Source organism: Haliotis rufescens, unplaced genomic scaffold (genome assembly GCF_023055435.1).
Source record: "Haliotis rufescens isolate VD_foot unplaced genomic scaffold, xgHalRufe1.0.p SCAF_73, whole genome shotgun sequence".
NCBI lineage: Eukaryota > Metazoa > Mollusca > Gastropoda > Lepetellida > Haliotidae > Haliotis > Haliotis rufescens.
The window spans coordinates 1,871,329-1,889,460 of NW_025964365.1; the positions used below are offsets into that span (position 1 = coordinate 1,871,329).

Below are 18,132 nucleotides of genomic sequence, written 5' to 3' on the forward strand. Positions count from 1 at the left end.
TCGTGTTATTCCGGGACAAGCCGAATAGCGACTCGTGCCCCTCTCATGGCCATTTTTGCAACCGGGTTCCGTCTTAGCGCAAACGGGCATACCTAAAACAATTGTCAATTCGTTGCGCAATGGTTCACATATATTTCCCCATATATTATTTATATTTCAGATGCAATTTAAAGCACATCAGGACATGCGAAATTATACAGTATGATTGAACACATTTAACTGTGTCTGGGGTATATTTTTAGATGCAAGACATATATAAAAACAGAAATTATTTCTGAGGGATTCTTTGACGAAGAACTTGAAATCATACGCGTATTCTGATTGGTTTGTCGTATTTTCGCACATAACATTCATCGATAGGGGGACGAGTCTTCTTGCAGGTTACGGAAAGGGGCGAGTGGTGACGAATGGTTACAGTGGTCCGCTCATTTTTGATAACACGCGGGCGGTTTAAATAGATGGTCTTGCGTCTGTAAGGGGGGCGTGATGTTTTAGTTCTCACACAGCTGTATTGGCAATGGCGTCTCTTTGGAATACAATGACGTGTATTTTACGTGAACAATGACGTGCCTTTGCATGTGTTTGTGACGGGTGTCACCGGCTGGACAGGATACGCTCACCGCAAACACCTGGTATCATCACTTTTAGTATTTGATAGACTAAGTGATTAGCAGTAAGTATGGTTGTACGACGCTTTTAGCAATAACACGGCTGGGGACAACAGAAATGGGCTTCACACATTGTACCCATGTGGGGAATCGAACCGGGGACATCGGAGTGACGAGCGAACGCTTTAACCACTAGGCTGCCCAACCGTCCGTGAGTGTTTCACAAAAACATGCTCCTGATATAGTCGGGTGAGGTTAAACATGCAGCATGGTTCTCGATAATTCTTCATTACTGGTGAATATTGACGTTCGCAATACACATATAGTCATTAATTTGCGGACCCGTGAAGATCCGGGGTAGAATAGGTCTTCAGCAACCCATGCTTGCCGTAAAAGGCTACTATGCTTGTCGTAAGAGGCGACTAACGGGATCGGGTGGTCAGGCTCGCTGACTTGGTTGATGCATCTCATCGATCCCAATTACGTGAATCGATGCTTATGATATCAATCACTGGATTGTCTGGTCCAGACTCGATTATTTACAGACCGCCGTCATACAGCTGGAATATTGCTGAGTGCGGCGTAAAACAACCAACCAACCAACCAACATTAATTTGCAACCTGATTTGGCAATCGTTCGATCTTGATGTAAAAGAACTTCGTGTTTTATCTTGTTAATAAACACAATGTTATTTACATACTTCTGAGGATTAATAGCAATCAAATAACAGGTGACTCCTGTAACAAGGTAGTTGAGATTCGTGCATCACGGTACAGGAGGCATCTTGGAACCTCACGTGCCATCATCATTAGTTGAGTCGCATTATATGGTGTCGCCCAGTGGTACGATGGCAGATAGGGCATCTGTCAAGAGGTTCTTATTCACCCAGTTATAATGGAAGTTCCTAATCTGTTATCCTAAATTACGGATCGACCTTATCGAGTACTTCTCACTGTCAACACCCTGTTTCATATAAGGAACGCTTATGGCAAAGAGTGGTACTGTGAGAGCAGTTAAGTTACTGTGTCTTTGAGCTCTTCTGATATTTCACATTTTGGTTATCTTCTTCAAGAGAGTTAACTCCCCCCTTGCCTCGGGAAGATGGTGGGATTAGCTCATTTGGTGAACGCACCAGTGACAAAAATGGTTTCCGATGCAAATTCTCTATTTTGACTTATAGAGACTTACGTTATGATCCCGAATTTGATCAGGTGAATAATTGACTTGCCTTTGCATGTGTTTGTGCGGGTGCCACCGGTTAGACAGGACACGCCATCCTTTTCGCGAACACCTGGTATCGTCACTTATTGACAGTATTTCATAAACAGATGCTAATAATATAGTTATTCTCATAATTTGTAAAGTACCCGACATATAACATCCTTACCCAAACAATTCAGCTTCTGCCTCCACCCACTTTTGCTGTTCATGCGATCCCTGTTATGTTGATTTGTTACACTTAATACTTGATACTTATCCATGATAACTGTCGTCAAAAAGTTCTTTTTAATATTTCATAATATATTACGTAAGAGGCTATGTGAATAATCATAGCGTATTTTATAAACTACATAGAAATGGAAAACCCCAAATTGACAGTACTGCTGAGGACCGGTACTCGATGTAACCTTAAGAGAACCAGATTGTGGATTTCATGTCTTGTTTCAAATATTAACAAGGAATAAGTAACCAAATTGTAGCTTCACGCCTGAATAAGGAACACAGACTGAAAGAAATACATTCATAATGAATGAATGAATGAATCTTTCTGAACGTGGATGAAACATGTATTTCGAGTGAGTGAGTGAGTTAGTTTAATTAAAGTCACGTCGGCAATATTTCAGACATAATGTGACTTGAACGAGTTAGTCAATATTAATAAAAAAAACTGTCGTCGATGGACAGTATAATAACTAGCAAGATATCACAGATTGACTTAAAAATAGTTGTAGAACATTGAAACTATCTGATTATTAGGATACGATACGATATAAAAATGGGTCTATAGATCACCAGCAACAAGGTTAAGGTCACCATACTAGGGACCAAGGGGACTTACGGTACCTCAGCTACCTGCATTGTTCCCCAGCAGGATTTACACCTTTACCCAAGTTACTGGTGATTGTTGCAAGTTTAGCCAGAGATTAAAATCAACAAATATTCTGCAGTTAGAGTAGAGGTTGATTGAACGCACCAATCAATTACAGCACAAATACACAATACGCGTTCTTAGTGGTATAACTATTTATTTCTGTAGCATGTGAGCTTTAAATATAACCCATCCACAGTTGCTGATGAAGTGGAGGAGTGGGAACGTGAAACCTCGTCCCTTACCACAGCCGGGGTCAGTCCCATTCGCATGACACAATATGTGACACATGGATCATTGCTGATGAGAATGCCATTAAAAACATGTATTGCTGTATCAGCGCAATCCGCTTCTTACTCACCCCCACACACACCCAGGTGCATCTGCAGCTTGCCCTCTGTGTAGTTTCTAGTCAATTCAAAAGGATTGGACAATGTCATAATTAAAACGCTTCCAGATTCCTCTTCTTATATTGACAATTATACATGTAAACTGTCGGACAAAAGAAAGCCCATGTTTGATGGTTGCTAAAGGAAACAAGAAATGGTTATCCGATGGTGATGTATTTGATACGGGTATGTATGTGGGTATATGTGGTTTGTACCGAAACTCTGCAGTAATTCTGCGACTGTTTTCATCCTTTTGATAACGTTTGCATGTTTTGTCAAATTCAATTTTCAAGTTTATAGTTTCTTTTTATATATATACATTTCTTGCAAATAGCATAAATGTTATACCAGTAAGGGGTTTGTATATATAAGAAAGAATCTATGAGTAACTAACATTGTGTGATATATCCCACAGGTGACAAGGTACCCAAGGACTCGGTACAGGTCATAAGGAAGCTGGAACGTCTTCCCCTCCCCATGTACATCTGTATTTGCGCTCTGGCCGGACTGGGCATCGTTCTCAGCTGCCTCTTTTTGGCATTCAACGTTCTCTTCCGGAAAATTAAGTTAGTATCATTAATTATATCTGACAGAAAGATTGAACATTTGTTTAACTTGATTATTGTCTAGAGAGCAATTAGTCTTGCTGGTTGAACAACACCATACAGTTTTTATCACATAATGGATTGTGTTGTGGATGCAATAAACATGTTCGATAAACTCGGTATCACGGTCCGATAAATATACAAATGAGGCCACCTGACAGGAACTACTTTCAAGCATTTTTTGGGACAGTATATGTTTTTCGATAAAAGGTCGGTCCGTAAGACGTCAATAAAATACTAGTACCGCTATGTCAGCGTTATACGCTTTTCACCCACCCCACGCCCAGGTGGATTTGAAACTGTCCTTGAATCTGTGTAGTTTCTAGTCGGGTTTTTGATTTAAATAATCTCAAAGGATTGGACAAAATTTGCTCGCGTAATACAATTCTATTCCTGATATTTGACATTTGCGATACAGAAAGTAATACACGGAGAGACAAAAGAAAGTATACCGAGTTTGTTGTTTATGTAATTGAAACTTGAAAAAAGACCCTGTTGATACATTTGATTATGTCTATTGAACCATAATTCATTCCTGAAACAGTTTGTTAAAAAGTAATCTGTGGCTTGGTAATTTTGTATAAAAATATATTGCTCAATGAATAATGGGGTAAGAAATGAATTTGCAACCACATGACCCCTAACATGTTTCAAATGTTGTAAATTTGTACCGAAAATTTATTGATTTTCAAAGATAACATATCTCACATACCCATCAGCAGTTGTGTATTATACGAAATATTTTTTAAACTTTAAAACGTTTTAAATACACTTAATATTTAAAAACCTAAAACCATGTGGAAGTATTATTTGAGTGCTTGCCTTGCACTTCTGAAGATATACTTAGGTATTTCCTTTTCCAAATCAAACATATGATAAAATCAGCTGAGAGGTGTGGTTTCTTTGGCCCCTCAGTGTATGTGTTCATTGTCCATCTATATTGCCAGAATCGTGAAGATGTCGTCCCCGCGTCTAAACAACCTCATCCTCATTGGTTGTCTCCTCCTCTACTCCACCGTCTTCCTCCACGACATGACATCGACTGTCGTCAGTGCCATCTGCAAGGCATGTGACTGTTTTCAGATGCGGTTTTAAAGACTAAGATATCACTCAAAATATACTGTCTCATTAAAGCTTAATCAGAATAGGGATTGATCCCCCGTGGGTACTCCGGGCTGGGACAAGATGAGACCAATGAATCGGGTGGTCAGGCTCGGTAACTTGGTTGATAACGTGTCCCAATCTAGCTAAAATCAGATCTTAGTGCTCGTTACCGCTACACAAAGATCTGGGGACACTACATTAACTAGGCATAAATCTGTCACACGCACAACTTGTACAAAATAAAACATCAAACAAAAAAAAGTGTGAAGTGCGTTTAGCCAGACATGGGCTTTTGAGACACTTTATACAATAAAAACAAAGTATCTACATATAATGTGAGACGTGGGGAGTTTAGATAAGAATTCAGAAGATTCATAGAAAACAACAACAAACTCGTCGATTCAACAACGAAAGAAAGGGAAGAGAGGGAGAAAACGTTGTAATTAAAGAACCGTGACAACTGTCGTCTCTTACACATTTCTTTCTAAAACGTTATAATTTATTAAGTGATAAATGCATTTCCATTATAGATTCTGGAAATGGTAATATCGCTTCTCTTTTTTTCTCAACAAATTTCTCGGAACCTTTTTTAATGACGGGGCGTCACACACGTCGACATCTTTTTATCTGTTTAATCCTTCAAAGAATATATACATATATACATATATAATATCATCATTCATGCCAGCGCTATTTTCTACAACCCAGGCTAAAGTTCTGTTCTTGGTCATCGGGTTCTCCATGGCGTTCGGGGCCCTGTTTGCTAAAACCTGGCGGGTGCATTATATCTTCACGAACGCCACCAAGCAGAAGAAGGTAAAACAGTTATTTATACTCAGGTGATGTGGAGACATCCTCGAATTTCAAGGGTAGTTAAATGGTGGCGTGAACTCCATTTGAATTAGTCAGACAGGCCCCTTCGTGTGACAAGGACATGGCGAAATGACAGTTTAGGAAATGGAATAAATTGTGGCAATATGTAAAGAAGTGCAATAAGGCAAGATGGCAAAATGCAATGCTATGTTGGCGAGTCCTTAACTGATAGACCATATTAGTAATTTCTGATCCAAGAACCAAATACATGTACGGTTTTAGCTAAATAAATTATACCCTTTTGCACCGTATAGAAAACATCCTATTTTATGCCAGACGTAATATACCCGTAATATACCCGAGAGGATGAGTCTGATAACTTTAAGCATTAGAGTGAGTGAGTGAGTGAGTGAGTGAGTGAGTGAGTGAGTGAGTGTTGTTTTACGCTGTTTAACAACATTATAGCAATTTCACGGCACCAGATATGTACTTCACACATTGTACTCATTTGGGGAATCAAACCCGGGCCTGAGGCGTGTGGAGCGAGCGCTTCAACCACTAGGCCACCCCGCCGTCCCTTTAAGAATGAGAAGAGTATCTTTCAGGGGTTAGTGATACTGTATTTGAACAGCCATCGTCTCCCGCCAGATACTGACCGACACTCAGCTGTTCGTGATGATAGGCGCACTTGTGGGTCTCAACTCCACCGTGGTCGTCGTGTGGAACCTCGTCGATCCTGTCGTCGTCGTCAATAAGGACCTCATACCCCAGGTGGGTATATTCCTGACCACTAAATTATGCACGTCTGAAAAATTACTTTTTTTCAGACTGGATACTTTAATATGGGTTTTACTGATGTTCATGGTTATGAAATGGTAAGGGTAGCTGAAAACCTCCTTAGCTTTCGTTGGACAAGTCAATACACATTTGCAAACTTCTTCCCGAATTTCAATCACCGGTCTACATCAAGACACACTGAAAAACAATATGTCCTTGTTATTCAACGAGCACCCTTTAAGTGAGATGTTTAAACATTCGGGCGATTAAAGAAGGTAAAACTTCAGGCACTTTCGAAAATACTGGTCTGAATCTTCAGTAATCTGCACGAAATTGTTGGGTTCCAACATGATCAAGACTTTTTTAACGGATAATCGCCTTCTATAGAATGTCACATGACCAGCAGTAAGGCGAAACGATAACTTCTGATGCAAAAGAATTCAAACATTTCTAAAGTATCTTGAAATCTCTGGGTTAGGCAAAAAAGCCAGCCACAGTGTCGCCTGAGAGTTGACTTCTTAGATAAAAGTTGCTCTTAGCACGATTATGAATTCATGTTGAGCCTTTCTTTTAGCTGAATGTTTTTAAGGATTATAAAAAAAATCTCTAAGTATGTTAAAAATCTCTCTGAATACGGACCCAAGTCGTTGAGAATAGCAAGGTTCCACTGTACAGCACATGTCGTTGCAGCGAGACGAGGCGCATGACCGGGAGACCCGGGGGTACGTGGAGACATGCGAGTCCCCCAACCAGATGTACTTCCTGGCCACGCTGTTCGGTATCCAGGGCATTCTCCTGCTGCTGGGGACGTTCCTTGCCTGGGAGACGCGGAAGGTAGACCAACTTTGATAGTCTGATGGGAAGGAGATAGATGACAGCTTTACTGGGATGACTAGAGATTGTGCATGTAGTTAAGACACCAGATGCTTGTATTCCCGATAAACATGTGTTACCTTATGTTTTCCAAGAAAAATATTTATGTGACTAGATCTGGTCTGAATGAATTTTAGTAATGCTTTATATGCACTTTGGTTAAGCATAGGAGAATCAGTTATATTAGTGTCTACAAAACAACCAATCCTATATAACACACATACTGTACAAGGCTTGCAGATTTTTACAATCTTAGTCTTGGAAATTAAATATTAATCTGATAAAAATTGATTAGTTTTACAACAATCGTGACATTGTGTCCGTTCCTTTATCCATATCTCCGGGTCAGAAAAGGTTTCTATACTACTTCTTCTACTACTACAACTACTACTTCTACTACGCCTGGTTCATGACCTGTGCGTTATCCACGTGCCACTACAACCGCTGTACACAATACTAACTGATTAAAATTGGAAAAGCTTAGTCACAAGCGAATGAGATGGATAATAGTGAAGTACGAATAATGATTATTAGTGCAACATTTGAAACATGCAAACTTTAGGAATAAGTTCTTTCCTTGATCCATTGGGCTTTTGTTACAAAACGTGGTGACCATAGATACAGTTACATATCTATCTTCAGAAGTGAAGGGCAATTTGTCAAAAATGAAATCAGATGCCATCTGGAATTTACTAAGAAATCAATGTGTGACATGCCAGATTTCCTCATTGATAACATGTATGTAAAATTTGGGCAAGAAGTAGGCATCCCCATGAATACCAAATGTGTTCCCCTTCTTGCGGATCTGTTTTTTTAATGTATATTAGTCGGAATGTCTGCCCGGATTGGCGAAAGTCAAAACAAGGCAATTGGCAAAGAAGTTGAACTTAAGCTTCAGGTATATCGATGATCTGATGGTGTTCGATGACCATCGAATGACAAATCCCTCCCACTGATTTGCTTGGCGGGGCTGGAGGCGAGGGAGACTGGTGGGGCCGCCTCAACTGTTGAAGGTTTGGATCTGTGCATGGAGATTCAGGGATTTAGGGCACTCTCCACAAGACTGTCTGACAAAAGGATGTTTTCCACTTTCCAATAATCAATTTTCCTTTGTGTCGAGCAATATTCTTGCAGCTCCAGCCATTGCTGTCTACATTTCCAACTTTTGAGGTACAATCGAGCATGCTCTTTCTACCAAGAGCTTTCGGGGAGTTTTGTGGAGGACATTTCCATATTTCAGTGACGAAAATGATGTCCGATGCAATTCCCTGTTTAGATTTGTGCCATGTGTTCCGTGTTTTTTCCGGGTTAGCGGTAGACTTGCAATTGCCTTGGCATGTGTTTGTGACGGGTGAGCGGTAGACTTGCAATTGCCTTGGCATGTGTTTGTGACGGGTGAGCGGTAGACTTGCAATTGCCTTGGCATGTGTTTGTGACGGGTTAGCGGTAGACTTGCAATTGCCTTGGCATGTGTTTGTGACGGGTGAGCGATAGACTTGCCTTGGCATGTGTTTGTGACGGGTGAGCGATAGACTTGCCTTGGCATGTGTTTGTGACGGGTGCCACCTGAGGCACAGGATCCGCTCACCTTTCCGCGAACGCCTAATGTCATCACTATTTGACGGGGATTCAATAAATACATGCTCATGACGTTTTCGGAATACTCCAGGTATTTCCCACAGTAGAGTAAGTATTGTCCTTATATGGGACATACCAAAACTATATCTGACATCACTATTGTTGGCCAGAATGGTAGTCTAGTAATTAGCGCAAAGATCGTAACGTCAAAGTCCCGGGTGATCTGATAATCAGCAGTTGTATGTAAACATACTCATTGTGCGATCATGTCGGCTTAACTACCCTGTCAGGCAAAAATATGTATACACTTCATAAAAATTGGATTTGACCGAAAACTTACAAACTTTATCAGCACGTAATAAGAATGAAAACAGTCGTCAAAACACTGCTGACGTAAGGCCCCAAACTATGATACCCATATCATATACACAACTATAGCTATCGAATAACCATTTCTTGTTCGTTTTATGTACAGCTACCATCAAGCATGGGTGTATATTTTCTTTTGGCCGGCCGTTTATAAAGTGACCTTTATCATTATCTCAGAAATATTGATTAAGTCCCCCCTGAAGCGCAAATGGCGCCCAGATGAATGGACAGAAGAAAGCATAAAAAACACCACACATATGGGTCTCAAGAAAAAAACCCATGAATATTTGTGAAAACAATTACGTGAGATCTCTGGTAATGGACGCCGGTTATCATAACGACTTTATCAGGGAAAGTAAGTAGCGTCTTGTTGAAGGGAACAGCTGTGTCATCATGTATCTGCGACTAACATGGGAATAAAACAATTAGAAGCGATGGATCATTAAAGCTTTGAAGTTAAGATCAATACAAGCACTTACTACCGAGTGATAGAAAGATGACGTATGTTAAAGAAATGGGCCAATTATGTTGTGACGTGTCGTAATGGATCCGTACTCAGTGAACGGAAAAATGACATCATAATTTCGTAAATGTTTTGATTGAAATCTGAACCATCATTAACGCATCCATTTGACAAACACGCAAGGAACTATTTTTAACCAAAGTTAGAACATATCTAAAGTAGTTTGAATATATCTGACAAGCGGCATTCATTAAAACCATTGTGGATGAGGTGAGTTGAGTTGAGGTGAGGTGAGGTGAGGTGAGGTGAGGTGAGGTGAGGTGAGTGTCACATGTGCCACAGTGTAACATAAATACCCAACTCAGACAAACTATACTGACTCCGAGCCGACCAGTCCCTTTTTAGCCCCTTAATACCGAGCGCCAGGCAGGGTAACAGCAAGTATCATCTTTTCGCGTCTTTTGGTATGGCGCGGCCGGGGATCGAACCCCCGACCATCCGCCCTCAGGGCAGACGCTCTAACCTCTAGACCACGGAGGCGGTCAAAACCATTGGGGACATTAACACAGCGCCTCGGATGTTAATAACATAAAGGTGACTAGCATACAGAACATTGAATTATATACACATATATTCCTTGAGTTATTGTTTCCATGGTCCAATTTGGGGCGGCGGGGTAATCTAGTGCTTAAAATCCGAGATCGATTCTCCACATTTTCGCACGCAAAGCGGTGTAAATCCATTCTCATTCATTCGCTTATAACTATCCTGGATCTATCGGGACATAGTTTCCCGACCAACTCTACCGTGACCTTCACTTACAACGGCTGCTACCCGGGTTCTCGGTTTGTCATTACTGTAACGTTACAGTTATGTATTAGTTGAAGTGGCTTCTACTTGGGTTGTCTTGCTCTCATGTTTGATAGAGACACCAGTATTAACATGGAACTTACTATAATTTTGCAAAGTAAAACCTCGTTTATCCAGCATGGATGCTGATGTACCCAGTGAAACCTCGTTTATCCTGACGGGACGCTGATGTACCCAATGAAACCTCGTTAATCCAGACGGGACGCTGATGTACCCAGTGAAATCTCGTTTATCCAGACGCAACGCTGATGTACCCAATGAAACCTCGTTAATCCAGACGGGACGCTGATGTACCTAGTAAAACCACGTTAACCCATACGGACGCTGATGTTACCTAATGAAACCTCGTTAATCTAGACGAGACGCTGATGTACCCAATGAAACCTCGTTAATCCAGACGGCACGCTGATGTACCATGTGAAACCTTGTTAGGCCAGTGAAAGGAATAATAGATCTCTATATTCACACATCATGTCACTTGAATAGGTTGAACTGTACATTTGTATATATGAAGTAAATAATGTCATACAGGTTACACATATAGTAAGGACTTATTCGATCAGCGTGTGAAAATACATAGTTAAATATACTAGTAACTACTTATTAATTTATTGAACTGTAATTGTTTTCTTTCTTAAAGGCAAGCATAAGTAACCAAATAAATACCTGTCACATACGGTGTTTTCATTCCTTTACCCAAGGTGAAGGTTGAAGGACTGAACGACTCCAAGATGATCGGCGTCTGCATCTACAACGTAGTCGTCCTCAGCGTTCTGGGTGTGACTGTTTCCATGGCAATGGGGGACAAGGTCAGCCTCAACTACTGTCTCTCCTCCCTCGTCGTCATCACCGCCACCACCGTCACACAGTGCCTCATCATTGTCCCCAAGGTAAAGCAGGAGTGGCTGGGCACCGTGTCCACTGTGGTTTGCGCACTGGTTCGTTCTCTCGGTCGTTTTGTGCCAAGTCCAGATTCCATTCCGAAAAGGGGCCAAATATAAAAAAAAAAACCCATTAAACTGAAACCATTAATCAATAAGGAAACGTTTTAAAAAATAGCTTTTTCGAAGGCGTTGTTAAATTGCATGTGTCAAAAAGGTCAGTTTAGGTCGAGGCATTTATTCATTATTTCAACGGGAACATTTTTTTTACAAGTTATGATTTACTAAAGAATGGTAAGAAAGGTTCGATGATGTTCGATGATTATATCATCCGGTTAGCCCATCGTTACATTTATCCAGAAGATCAGACTTATTCAAACATTTTAGTCCCATCTCTACACGTGTGTTATACGTTTGTGATTTAAAACAAGAGTTGTTATTGAATAGGTTTTACTCGGCCTACAAAAAATGCACATTCCTGTTGGCAATATGCTTTATGATTACTCATCGACCCGTGAAGATCAGGGGTAGAATAGATCTTCAGCAACCCATGCTTGCCGTAAAAGGCGACTATGCTTGTCGTAAGAGGCGACTAACGGGATCGGGTGGTCAGGCTCGCTGACTTGGTTTGATGCACGTCATCGATCCCAATTGCGTGGATCAATGCTCATGATGTCAATCACTGGATTGTCTGGTCCAGATTCAATTATTTACAGACGCCGTCATACAGCTGGACTACTGCTGAGTGCGGCGATAAACAACATACAAACAAACAAACAAATAGTATTACTCATCAAATTGTTTGTTCAGGGCGTCTCTTCAAGAGAAAATCCAAATGGGATTACTCTTTGAACAAGATAAAAAGATATATCTCAAATAGAGCAGCAAAAAGTCCCATAGTGATCCAGATCGCTGATCGTGGTTGAGAGATAACGTGTTATCTACAGTCCCTCTGATGTCTATAAAATGACGAGCGAAAGCTTTAACCACCAGGCTACCCGACCGCCCCTCCTGATGTTCAGATGTAATCCATTAGTTTGGAGAGGGGTTATGACATTTTAGTTATTTCTTGTCGGCGGAATAAATACAACACTGCTTTTCATTTTTAAAATTTGTTTTTCACATTTCAATGTCGGTGGATTCGTAGTCTGCCCTAATCGGATTGAATTACTGGTGTGGGACAGTACTGTTTGAATCTTTAATTGTGCATTTACATGGTAACAAAGTCAATTAACTGAATTATATTTAATTATCCCATGAAATTCTCCATCATCTTAAGGTAATATAAATGTATCTTAATTATTTAACTCCGCATTCAGCAACATTCCAGATATATTACGTCGGTCTGTAAATAATTCAGTGATTGATATTGTGAACAACGATCCACGCGATCTGGAGATCTGGGGTTACCATTAACGAGGTTTTACTGTCATTCGAATGGTGATTATTGATGATCCCGGTGATAGCACCTCATCGTCTTGGAGGTACAGTAAGCTACGGTTATAACGAACTCAATGGGACCACTAATTTTAGTTCGTTAAAACCGTAGTTCGTTATAAGCATATATACAGCATAATACAGCAGATAGTCGGGACAAAAAAGTAAGTTCGTTATTTCCGTCAGTTCGTTATAAGCGTGTTCGTTATAAACGTAGTTTACTGTACAACCCATCATACATAATGAAATATTTAGTTGTTGCCTCCAGTGCAAGATAATAGTTCAGGATTTTCAGTTCGACAATAGAAAACAATGCAAATCTGACTCTAAATCTGTACCAGATAACAGCATACAAACAGAACAAGACGAAAGTCGGGGACGATGATGTGGGCACCGGGACAACACGAGCCCCCACTACAGTCAACACCCACCTCGCTCCACCCACAGCCACAGACGCCAGGGTGGCTGCTCTACACGCACAAGTGCAGGAGGTGGGTAGAGGTATCAAGTATCTTGGGGTTTCATGTGGCAGTATACCTACTTCATTATGATCAAATGTTTTATTCCGATACGATATCTCTCTGACACCTCCATAGAAGGCTGCGTCACGAGAACCCTGTGCGAAGATGGACCGTCCAATCAAGTGACTTTATACATCTACACTAAGGGTCGGTTAGTCTAGAGGTTAAAGTGTTCGCTCGTCACGCCAACGGCCCGGGTTCGATTCCCCACATGGGTACAATGATACTGTCCTCTGTCGTGATATTGCTTATATAAAGCTAAAAGTGTCGAAGAAACCAACACTCTACTAAATGTATCAAAGTTTCGTGTGGTTTAAAAAGAGTGCGCTCCCTTGTGTATATGTGGTAGTGTGGGATGGGATTGGTCATTTAGGTTATCATGAGAATGGGTAGATAGATAACGATATTACGTGTGCAGCTATTATATATTTGTCCCTCGCAGCACTGCTCAAGCATATATCCCTGTTGATATGAGAATAGTGGACCGCCTCCGTGGTCTAGTGGTAGAGCGTCCGCCCTCAGAGCGGAAGGTCCGGGTTTCGATCCCCGACCGCGTCATACCAAAAGACGTTAAAAGATGGTACTTGTTGTTACCCTGTCTGGCGCTCGGCATTAAGGGGCTAAAACAAGGACTGGTCGGCTCGGAGTCAGTATACTGTGTCTGAGTGGAGTATTCATACTGTGTCATGAACTAGCACTATAAATCGGCATCAGTCCGGACTAGTACAAGCAGCCACACAAACACACACACGTACATGCACGTCGCTATATAAGTGCAATAATCTTGGACGCGACGTTAAACCCCATTTCACCTCACCTCACCTCTGAGAATAGTGTTTCACACAGCGTATCACTTACACTGGACACAGGTCTGTTGGCCTCGAGGATACGTCGTGTATTAGGTCACATGTTGTTATTGTTATTTTCAGCGAGACAAGATGATACTGGTTCTCAATACCGAAGTAAGACAACTGAAAGGACAACTAGAAGCAGCTAAAACTCTGAACAAGACAGATTCAACAACGAATGACGAAACGGATGTACATGCGTCACAGGTCAGATTGGATTCCAAACCAGCGGAAGAAATGAATAACACGGGAGCGGTGACAGACACGATCAAGTTGACCCAGACACTGAGAACAAAGGGAATACAACCACGACCAACGTAATTGACTAGCACTCTGTTCCCCTGGCATGGCCTAGGTAGTGGGCATGGTTCTGTAGAACACGGTAAACCGTTGTTATGACTACGATTTCCATGTGGAAAAAACGACGTAGATGGGATCGTTGATATTACTTGCTTTTTTTTGTCAAAGATTCAGTGACAATTCGCTCTTCACAAGAATGTATGGCAAGAATGACAAGAGGGATGACTTCAACTTTCCAATGGTCAACTTCCCCTTAATGACGAGCAATATTCCTGCAGCTCGTCCTACATTTTACAACTTACAAGGCATGCTTTTTCTACTACGATTACACAAAACGTCATACAATTCTAACTTAGAAGTTGTTTGGTCAAGGTTACAACATCCAAAGCCTCAGTAAAGCTTTAAACAAGTTTTATGGTAGACATGTGGAGGACATTTCCAAATTTGGCGCATCAGTAACAAGAAAGATGTTCTATGTAATTCCCCATTTTTTGCACAATATGTTCCCGTGGTTTTTTCACTTGCCTCTGCGTGTGTTTGTTACGGATGCCACCGGTGGGGCAGGATACGCTCACCTTGTTCGCGAACACCTGGTATCATGACTATTTGTTAGGGATTCATAAACACATGCTCATGATAAAGTCGGCATTGTAAAATCTCTTACAATTTTTTCTTACTGAATCTCATGAATATTTATATCCAAAACATATTTAGGCACATTGTTTGAATTATAGAAATATATCTGGTTTTGCAGTTGCAGCTGAAAAAATATTTAGTCTCCATACAAAATCCCAGTCTCCCCTCCCCCTAAAAATTGTCCGTCCCCAAATGTTTTCGGTATTAACCCCCAAACGTCGTCTGTACATCAAATAACCAATCTTTCAACGACGGTTTTTTTCTGCTGAATAGGAGGGTTCCACAGTGTCGTAGAATGCAGACCAGTAGTTAGAAAACTAGTAAATGGTGAGAACAATGCCCAAGACCTCCCTTTGTGGTAATAGGAATGTCTGGAATGTGGGGAATGGTATGGCACTTCTGGTCTGTTATGAAATGTCTGGAATGTTGCAGAATGTCTGGAATGGTATGGCACGTCTTCTCTGGTATGGCATGTTGAGAATGGGTATTGGCATGTCTGGAATGTTGTAGAATGTCTGGAATGGTATGGCACGTCTTCTCTGGTATGGAATGTTGAGAATGGGTATTGGCATGTCTGGAATGTTATACCACGTCTGGTCTTTTATGGAATGTTGTAGAATGTCTGGAGTGTCTGCAATGTTCTAACGCACCTGATTTATTTTAGAATGTCGGGAATGTGAATCCCCAGTTTCATTACACAGATATATTCAACAAAAGCTATGTACGTGAAGAAAACGTAAACCTCGTCATAAGCTGATGAAGAGATGGAGCAGTTATCTAAGTATTTGTCTATCATCTTCCTTTTCCATCACCTGCAACACTGGCCCCTATCTCAACGACCATGTTACGCTAGTAGTAGAAAAAATATGAAATATGGCTTTTAAAGGAATCACTGCAATTATATAGCAACAACAAGGAAACACTTGTCGACAACAATGTTAGATTCAAATGTTAAGTACACCACAACCACAGCTAGCGGAATGTAGCACATGGTGAACATTAGCGCACAGTTTCCACGACGTCTCGGCGAATCACAGTCTATATCTAGTATGCCATATTTAAACGTCAACAAGCCTCACTAGTTATTTAATCATGAGTCATTGATTCGCGCTTGGGAGTAGAAGCAATATTTTTCTTTCACATCTTTGGATTATCATATATTTCCTGTTACAGTGTGCGTGTACACGGTTTTTTCATTAAAAAGCAGCTTGTTCACTTGAACGCACACGCTATACAGCTGATGGGTCGTTAAGTACGTATTCAATAGCCGAGGTTTAAACGACTTTATCGTCTCGTTTTGAAGTAAACATATTACAGCTACTGTCGAACATTGAAATAAACTATGTTTAAAAGTTAACGATCATTCCAGTTTGGTTCTTGGCTTAAATTGGAGGCAATATTCACCGTCTTCCGCTGAGGTTCATGTTTACTTCCTGTTTTGGGTAACTGAATGAAAATTGTACAACATGTCATCTCCCGATGGAAAGTGCGCCCAAGATTTATGGGTGAGATCTGAGGTTAATCGTCAAGATGCTGATGAACGTAGAAGATGCATATGTATCAGACCCTTTCGCAGGGAGGACGCTGTAGTCGGAACTCTAGTTGGTTTACTGATGTTAGCAATCACCATTTTGACTGTCGTTAATGCGGTTACTATTTCGAATTGGAAAAATAAAACTTCACAGCAAATAGACAGTGAACTATTTTTGACGACCCTCCTATTGAACCAACCCTCGGTCTACAGTCTATCAACGCTTCTTCACAGTGCTTGAACACACAGTTAGTCTTATCCTATTCAACACGAGCTGTCGTTTGTTGTAGCGAAAACCGCACCGTACTTGGCGTGAGACAGTTCCTGAATGAGAAACCAACAATAAAAGGCACAACGCTTACTCAGGGCGAATGGAAAATGATGTTATGTCTGAGACCTTTCATCCGTGCACAAATCAGATCCATGAATGAACGGACAATGAGTAAACGAACACTGCCTGACTGATCTTCACGAACAATTTAAAATTACATACTTAGGATATCAACAACGGGCTCAAAGACGATGAAAAGAAGAAGAAAGTACTCGAAGTTTACTACGCTCATCAATGAAAACCTACATGCCACTCGAACAGAGTTGTAGCGATATGTTCTCGAATAAAAATACTTTCATGTAAATGATAAGAGGAATTGCTTGTTACTCCCTTTGCCACGATAGTCGAGACACTGTTACCTCCATCCAATATGTGTTTAAGGTAAAGTGCATGTACGTGAGTGTATGTAAGTGTGTGTGTGTGTGTGTGTGTGCTTGTACTAGTCCGGACTGATGCCGATTTATACTGCTAACCCACTGAGATACTATGTCGCAATTTAACATGAATACCTCTCTCAGACACAGTATACTGACTCAGAGCTACCCAGTCCTTGTTTTATTGAATGCCAAGCGTCAGACAGGGTAACAACAAGTAGCATCTTTAAACGTCTTTTGGCATGATGCGACTGGGGGTCGAATCGCGAACCTTCCGCTCTTACACTAGAGCACTGAGACGGCCCATGAAACAAAGAACACGTTACAGCGTGGTCTTTCGTTTTCCAATATGTTTAGTTAAGTTTAAGTTAAATTAAGTTAAGTTACATGAACAAAAAGTGAAACATAAAAAGATAATTTATTTTAAAAACGCAATTCTAATTTTCGATTACATGCACACTCTCTTCATACGATGGTGGCAGTTCCCCTCTCGCGTTGAAGGGATGAGGGGAGTTATTCGGAGAGTGTGGACGATACGCGGTGGCTGCAGACTTGCGCAGTGGTGTTGGGGGAACCGTCAGCCATCCAGATGCGGAAGGCTGGGGGGAACCTTGGCATGCAATCGGTACTGGTGTCCATGATGTGGCTCGTGGTTCTATCCGAGTAAACAAAGAAAAAAAAGAAAATGAGTTCACCAATAATTATTGTAGGAGGATTTGAAAACGTAAATGTAT

The 18,132-nt window shown here is 41.0% G+C and overlaps 1 protein-coding gene across 1 annotated transcript in view; it reads left to right on the top strand.

The window, feature by feature from the left end:
* The window catches only part of LOC124140989 (gamma-aminobutyric acid type B receptor subunit 1-like), a 31,555-nt gene extending 13,490 nt beyond the window's left edge, over positions 1-18,065 (top strand). Inside the window, exons 9-17 of the mRNA XM_048388548.1 lie at positions 3,503-3,653; positions 4,640-4,757; positions 5,505-5,612; positions 6,258-6,380; positions 7,077-7,220; positions 11,241-11,429; positions 13,199-13,348; positions 14,308-14,543; positions 17,900-18,065. Coding sequence (XP_048244505.1) covers positions 3,503-3,653; positions 4,640-4,757; positions 5,505-5,612; positions 6,258-6,380; positions 7,077-7,220; positions 11,241-11,429; positions 13,199-13,348; positions 14,308-14,543; positions 17,900-18,065 — 1,385 coding nt within the window. The remainder of the gene's footprint in view (positions 1-3,502; positions 3,654-4,639; positions 4,758-5,504; positions 5,613-6,257; positions 6,381-7,076; positions 7,221-11,240; positions 11,430-13,198; positions 13,349-14,307; positions 14,544-17,899) is intronic.
* The last annotated feature ends 67 nt before the right edge of the window (positions 18,066-18,132 follow it).